Source organism: Callorhinus ursinus, unplaced genomic scaffold (genome assembly GCF_003265705.2).
Source record: "Callorhinus ursinus isolate GAN/ISIS: 27379988/994484 unplaced genomic scaffold, GSC_fseal_2.0 scaffold6, whole genome shotgun sequence".
In the NCBI taxonomy this organism is placed as follows: Eukaryota; Metazoa; Chordata; class Mammalia; order Carnivora; family Otariidae; genus Callorhinus; species Callorhinus ursinus.
In genome coordinates this window covers 47095050-47102534 of record NW_027397068.1, presented here as the reverse complement: position 1 = coordinate 47102534, position 7485 = coordinate 47095050, and the positions used below count along the sequence as shown (strand labels likewise).

At 39.3% G+C, this 7485-nt stretch overlaps 1 protein-coding gene across 7 annotated transcripts in view; it reads right to left on the bottom strand.

Moving 5' to 3' along the window:
* Positions 1-7485, bottom strand: part of L3MBTL3 (L3MBTL histone methyl-lysine binding protein 3) — a 121318-nt gene that overhangs the window by 6899 nt on the left and 106934 nt on the right. For 5 of the 7 annotated variants that reach the window (XM_025865368.2, XM_025865390.2, XM_025865380.2 and 2 more), the window contains 2 exons: positions 1107-1279; positions 822-884 (listed from right to left, as the gene is read on the bottom strand). In XM_025865368.2, coding sequence (XP_025721153.1) covers positions 822-884; positions 1107-1279 — 236 coding nt within the window. The remainder of the gene's footprint in view (positions 1-821; positions 885-1106; positions 1280-7485) is intronic. The other 2 variants (XM_025865385.2, XM_025865396.2) reach the window with 1 other exon arrangement.

The following is a 7485-nucleotide window of genomic DNA, read 5'->3' as shown; positions in this document are numbered from 1 at the left end:
TCTCTCTCTCTCTCTCTCTTTCAAATGAATAAATAAAATCTTTTAAAATAAATAAAAATGTTTTGCCTGTGTGAATAGAGTTAACCCTGACTTTAATCCTAGGAGATGGGTGGTATTTTACCTCTTGACAGACGAGGAGATGGAGACAGAGAATTCAAGTACCTTGCCAAAGGACATTTAGCCAGTCAGGCAGAGGCAGTATCTCAACCTGGCCGGTGCCTCTCCAGATTTGACGCTGTGTGGTCCTCTGATTAAGGGCAGCAGGAGAGACCGTCTTCATTGGCATCAGACGTCTAGTGGAGCTGAGTGCCCTCAAGGTACCTGTTCCTCTCTGTTGCAGAGTTTGTTGTTGTTTTAATTTGTAGCTGGATCACTATAAGTTCTAGGAAAATGCGTTTTCTTCAGAATCTGTGACTCATCTTTTTTTTTTTTTTTAAAGATTTATTTATTTATTTATTCATGAGAGACAGAGGAGGAGAGAGGGAGAGGGAGAGAGAGAGAGAGAAGCAGAGGGAGAAGCAGGCTCCCAAGGAGCAGGGAGCCCGATGCGGGACTCGATTTCAGGACCCTGGGATCATGACCTGAGCCGAAGGCAGATGCTTAACCATCTGAGCCACCCAGGCACCCTGCATCTAATCTTATACAAAGACATTTTCATACAAATGACTAATACTGCTTTTTAGACAACTCCATACCAATTTGTCAATTTCGACACAATCCATTCCTTCCCTCTTCTGCCAATTCAAAGTATTTCACCATTCATTGCATTTCAGTGCTTTGATCCCATTAAGTAACATACTGCCATTTAGTGGAATACTTACTTCATCTTTAAATACCTTTCCATGTTCTTCACACCCAGGTAAGCTCTGTATGAATTCTGACACCTGTCAAAAATAAGATGAAAATTCCCATTTTAAAAAAAGAAGTCAGAATCTAAGTGCTACAGGTTCAAAATATTTCTCCTATATGTTTTAGTTGGTCTTCTCAGAACAATTTCTTCTCTTTCAGAGAAAAAGATTCAACCCCACTTGCATTCACTGTACCCACCCCTGAAGGACCTACTGCTACATCCGGTCCCTGGCAGACAAAGGAAATAAAATATATACCTCATCTGTGCTCCATTTGGAAACTTTACTGGCAGGGATCCCGGCTACGGTGGGAAGAAGTTTGCTCTGCTGCTCCCAGCGTAACGGCAGACATGGAATGGGAGACTTGAAGGACAGAAAGACAGCCGATCGACGCTGCGCCTGCTGAATGCTAGGTTCTTCCCGGGCACCTGCTTGATTGACACAATGGGAAATCACACTCTGAAAAAGCAGCAAAAAAAAAAAAAAAAAAAGCCCCAAATGCCATATGTCTCCCCCAAATAATGAGTTTGTGTGTGGGGGGGCGCCTAGGTAAAGCACTGCTTCCTTTCAACATCATATTCACTGAATAATTACACTTTCCTTTTTCATTACTGAAGGTCACCCTAAGAAACAACCCGTACATTCAACTCACATGCTTGCTGCATTACCCATTATGGAAGATGTGTCACGTTAGCAAAGCTGCCTCTTTAATGTTTCATGGAAGATACTTGCCTCTCACCTCAGGAAATAGTTTGGTTTCCCTTTCAGCTGTGGATGTCCTAAAGGTAATGGCCAAGTTGGGTGCTCAAGTCCAGCCACTGTGGTTACCCTGTGTTACTATATCTCTTTCCCTTTTATCTCAGTCCCGCATTCTTCTTTCAGTTTCTGTTTACCAATCACGTTGACTTTTTAAATAGCCAACTTACGGCGCCTGGGTGGCTCAGTCGGTTCGGCATCTGCCTTCGGCTCAGGTCACAATCCCGGGGTCCTGGGATCGAGTCCCGCATCAGGCTCCCTGCTCAGTGGGGAGCCTGCTTCTCCCTCTCCCTCTGTCTGCCATTCTGCCTACCTGTGATCTCTCTCTCTCTCTCTGCGTCAAATAAATAAATAAAATCTTTTAAAAAATAAAAAATAAATAGCCAACTTATTTTTTTGACAGGGATATGAAATTACTGCAATAAAAATAAAACCATAGAAAGGCAAATGCTTTTGTCATTCTTATATTCGTGGAGATCAAAATTAAAGGTACAGAATATTCCATTTATCTGCCAGATCTCCTGAATCCAAGCCTATTTACTGCCACTCTCCTAAAATCGCCATTTTTTAGCAAATGATTTTATTGTCACTGGGACTCCTACAGCTTGTCAATAATTATCTCCTTAAGATTCTTTAGAACATAAATCTTCTCTGAAAACTACTTACTCAAAGCCCATCAGAAGAAAGGCACCTCCCCTAACATTTACTCTCCTCTACCCCTATTCCAGCTCACAGTTACAATGACACCTATCTTTGCCAAATGGTTATCTAGTTTAGGCTTTTGAATCTCTGAGAACATTTTAAGCTATTTTGTATCTCTAAGAATATTTTAAGGTTTTTTTCTTTGAAGAGTAAGATTTACAGAAAAGTAGACAAATTGTAAGTGTACAGCTCAAAGAATTTTCACAAAGTGAACACACCCAGGTACCCAACACCAGGACCAAGAAACAACATGGCAGTACACCAAGAGCCTCCCTGTGTCCCCTTCTAATCACACCCCAGCCGTCAAGGGTAACCCCTTTCCTGACTTCCAACACCATAGGTTCTTTACCCCGCTTCTGAATTACATTTAGATGAAAACCTTGGTGTTTGGCTTCTTTCTTTCAAGAGCATGTTTGTGAGGCTCGTCCACACTGCTTGCTGTCTGTGGTTGTACCTCACCTGTTCTTGGCTGTATGGTTTTTCATTGTTGTGAATATTACACAATTAATTTGGAATTAATGGACAGCTGAGTTGTTTTTAATTTTTGGCTATTACCAACAGTGCTGCTATGAGCATTCTTGTACATGTCTTTTCCTGAACATATCTACGTCTCTATTGTATATACATACTAAAGAGTGAAACTTGGAGCTTATAGTGTTTGTGTACATTCAACTTTAGCAAATTCTGCCAGTTTTCCAAAATAGTTGCACGATATGCATCCGCTAGTAGTGTAAGAGTGTTACAAATCCTGTGTATCCTCAGTAACATGTGGTATTGTCTACCTTTTTCATTTTAACCGTTTTGGTTAAATGAATTTGCTATGAATTTGAATGGTATCACATTGTGGTTATAATTGCATCTGTCTGATGACTCATGAAGTTGACAATCTTTTCCCAAGTTTATTGGCCAAATGGGGAACCTCCTTTGTGAAATACTTATGTTTTATGCCCATTTTTTTTTCCATTTGGTCATCTTGCATTTTTCTTACTGATTTGTAGAAGTTATCTATATATACTCTGGATAGGAATCCTTTGCTGGAAATACATCCTTATTAACATCTCCCATTCTCGTCTTCCTTTGTGTTCCCTTAATACAGTCTTGTATGTCTACTGAAGAAATCCTTGCTTACTTCAAGGTCCTAAAGTTAGTCTCCTCTGTTTTCCACTAAGTACTTCATGATTTACCCTCACAATCTAGCTGAACTTTATTTTAGTACAGGGTGAGATAAGGCTTGACATTCCTAATGCTTTTTTCCATGTGGATTTCTAATTCCCCAAACATGACTGATTGAAAAGACATCCCTTCCCCACTGTACTGCATGCAGGGCCAGGTTCCCCATAAATATAAACGTGTGTCTCCAGATTCTCTACTCTGTTCCACTGGTCTCTTTACACCAACCTATAGGTTTTAATTACCACCACTTTAGAAGTGTCCTGATGTCTGTGATCTAGTTCTTTTTCAAGACTGCCTTGGCTATCCTTATCTCTTTGCGTTTCCATATAAAATTTAGAATCAGCTTGTAAAAAAAATGCTAGGATTTAGAGACGGAGATTACTGCTGGATATAGACCAGTTTGGTTCTGAGAAATGACATCTTCACAATATCCAGTCCCCCGATCCAAAAACAAGGTATATCGCTCCATTTCTTTGGGACTTCTTTACTATTTCTCTTTGATCTTTTGTCATTTTCGTGTATAGGTCTTGCATATCTTTTGTTAAATTTATTCCTCTGTATGTGAAGTTTTCTGTTTCTTAAAAATTTATTTCCTATTGTTCTACTAAGGTTCTTTAATAACTTTTCTTTTAAACTAGCCTAATCTGAATTTTGAAATGCTCTTAATATTAAAAAGTAACTTAAAAGTAACTATTAGGGGGAAAAAATCTGTCTTATTGGAGCTAACACACACTGGTCCTGGTTCCACCTGAGTGAGCTCATACAAAAAAAATCTGTCTGTTCCACATGAAACATTTCAATTCTTCAAATAATATTTAAAAACCCATCATGGTACCTCTTGCCCCATTTAATTCAATGAATCTCATATAACTGGTTATAAGGTTTTAGGACCTCAGCCTGTTTTACCAAATATCTGTTATGAGCCAAATATATAAGCCTGTACCAGTTTGTTTTTATTCTTTTTAAATTTCCCAGAGTTCAGGATGTTTCTGGTTAGCATAAATGTGGGGTAACTTAAAAACATTTCTTAATTTCAGATACTACCAAGAGTTTAGCAATTATTTGAAATATGATATTTGTACAATCTTTCATGAGGCAGGCTATTATGAAATGGTGAGATTTCCAGTTCCACAGGAGAGTGAAACCATAGAGCCTACTTTATGGCTTGTCCTCTGATTACTTGCCACCTAAGTGTCAGTCTTTTCCAAAGTGGTACATTTATGATACAACTGTTTCTATTCTATTAACACTTGCCAACGGTCCCTCTTTCACCATAGTTCTATTCTATTTCCTGCTAAAGCTGTCTTACTCAGCTCATTTCTAATGTTGCTACATCATTATTCTTTAGAAAAACAACTGAGCCGGGGCACCTGGGTGGCTCAGATGGTTAAGCGTCTGCCTTCGGCTCAGGTCGTGATCCCAGGGTCCTGGGATCGAGTCCCGCAACGGGCTCCCTGCTAGGCAGGGAGCCTGCTTCTCCCTCTGCCTCTGCCTCTCTCTCTCTCTCTGACTCTCATGAATAAATAAATAAAACATTTAAAAAAAAAAAAAAAGAAAAACAACTGAGCCATTCTAAAGAAATGACTAAAACCCCTAAAGCTCCCATATTTCTGGTGGCTTCTGCATGTCTTTGAAGCTGATGCTATAAACAGGCCTACACGCGTACATCATTCTAAAACTAATAAGAACTTCGCATCTTTCACTTCAGACTTTCCTTGCTTTTGTTGATTCTTTCATGCTGACTGATGTCCTGAGGCCCAATGGTGTTTTCTGATGAATGGAGTAAAAGTAGAGTTTCCCAGCCACAGAACATCCCATCTCTTCAGAAAATAATAGTGTTAGCTATGATCCCCATCCAAAAAAAAAAACAGAGAAAACAACTTCAGTTGGCTGAATGTGTACCTGAGTCCTTAAATTGCATAGAAATGTGACTCCAGGTTTTTATTTTTAACATGTGATCAGACTAAAATAAATGCAAAAGACTTTGGCTCAAGTAGCCGGCTCAGTGCCATGAGTAAGGAGGAGTAGGTTTGAATGTGCTCAATGTGCTTCAGAAAACAAAGCCTTTGCTCTGGAAGACATTTCTGCCACCATCATTTTACTAGAGTCATATTTCTTACCGCCCTCCTATCAAACTATTCATCTGCCTGAAAAATAACACTTTTATTACAGGAGTTTTCTGTATGTTTTGAAGTTCCCTGAAATGAAAATTTACCAAAGTCCTTGTCTGCTCCCCTTTGGCTTCTGGTTTTGTGCTTCCATAGTTCTTCACTGCTACTCAGTTCTGTACCATTAGGCACACAACAGCCTGGGGAGGATTTCTAAGCCTAGTTCTTACTCATCCTTGCAAAAGTGAGATATGATTAGGAAACTTTCTACTTTGTCTAGAAACTAACTGGCTTTTACTGTTTTATGACTGTCAGGGATGTGTATTTCTGGGCCTCCTTAATATCGGAAGCAACAAAATGTTAGGTGGCAGTAGTAAGAGAAATAACTTGGTGGAAATATGTATGGTTTTGTTGCGACTGCATCTGCTAGACAATTATCAAACGAGGAATATTTTTCTTAGGCTGATACCTGGGGAATGGGTAGTAGAGGCCTGCCTATTTACAATTATGATTTACCATATGGAATTCACTTACTCAGCATGGACATGGTGTCAGAAACTGTGAAAGGTTTGTCAATACAGCATATTCTTGCAGATTTTCTTGAAATGAAGTGCAATAAATAATAATGTAGTTATCCAAAGTAGAGACCTGCCACTACAAATTTGCCCACCATGTCTGTCAATTCTGGTTGAGAACACGGGTATTAAAATTCCTGATTTGGCTTGAGGTAGGAAAAAGTGAAGTGGAAGATTAACCCTTGTAAGAAGTCATTTCTGATAAAGGTGATCCTGAAAGAAATATCTTCTGATGTTTCAGAGAATCAAGACAATAAATGTTCAGTATAGGGAACATCATCTAAACCAACCATGAAGTCTCCTGGTAGAAAGAGACGTCCTCACCTCCATGGAGTGTGAGAACCTGCTTCCTACAGGGCCATTCCATTAACACCCAGTGGAACCACTGTATGGTAGGCTGACCAAGCAGGGCAAGTCCTAGACAAAAGGAGAAGTACTCCCTCTCCGCTGCTTTCAGACTCAGATCCCACCTTGAGTGCGGTTCCTATTTCCAAGTCTGGAAATGCTATATCAACAAGCCAACAGCATAAGTTACCACTGACTTCTTGCCTGACTCATTCCTACCCCTTCAAGCCAGAGACAGAAGTGAGACCAAAACCTCCAACGGCCTTGCTTCATTTTAGTTTCAAAACAGTGCTAGGAGGTAACTATCCTTAAGGTGAGGAAACAGAAGCCTGACATGCCCAAAGCCACTCTATGAGAGAAGGGCAGCATCAGACAATGACCCTGGATCTTTTGCCTCCTAATACAGAGGAGAGGGTCATGGTCAAGAGGGTGAGCTTAAAAGTCTGATAAACATGGATTCATATTCCTGCTCTGCCACTGACTAGCTCTGTAATCTTGGTGAAATCAAGTTAACAAGATTGTTGTAAGGATCACATGATATTTTTAAAATGCTTTTCCCAGTGTCTGACATATAGTAAAGACTCAGCAAATGAGAGAAATTATTTCTATTTTGAAAGAAAGGCATATCACTGAGAGTGTATTGGATATAAAAAGCAAAAATGAAAAGGAGTCAAAATACCCTTTCAGGCTAATATTCCATGAGTCTATAAAATACGTTCCTAATGTGAAAAGAACAAGGCCAGAAGAAAAGGAATACATCTGTCAACCAAAAAAAAAAAATTTTTTTTTTCTTTTAATGGAGTTAACTAACTGGTGACTAAATATAAAAAGATGAACAATAAGAGTGATTGGGTAAGATAAATGGATCACAGCATCAAGGAATGGAGATAAAATTAGCTCCACGATACTTAACTCAAGCTGAAAGATACTTGAGGATCATTTCAAGATTAACAACCAAAAAAAAAAAACAAAAAAAAC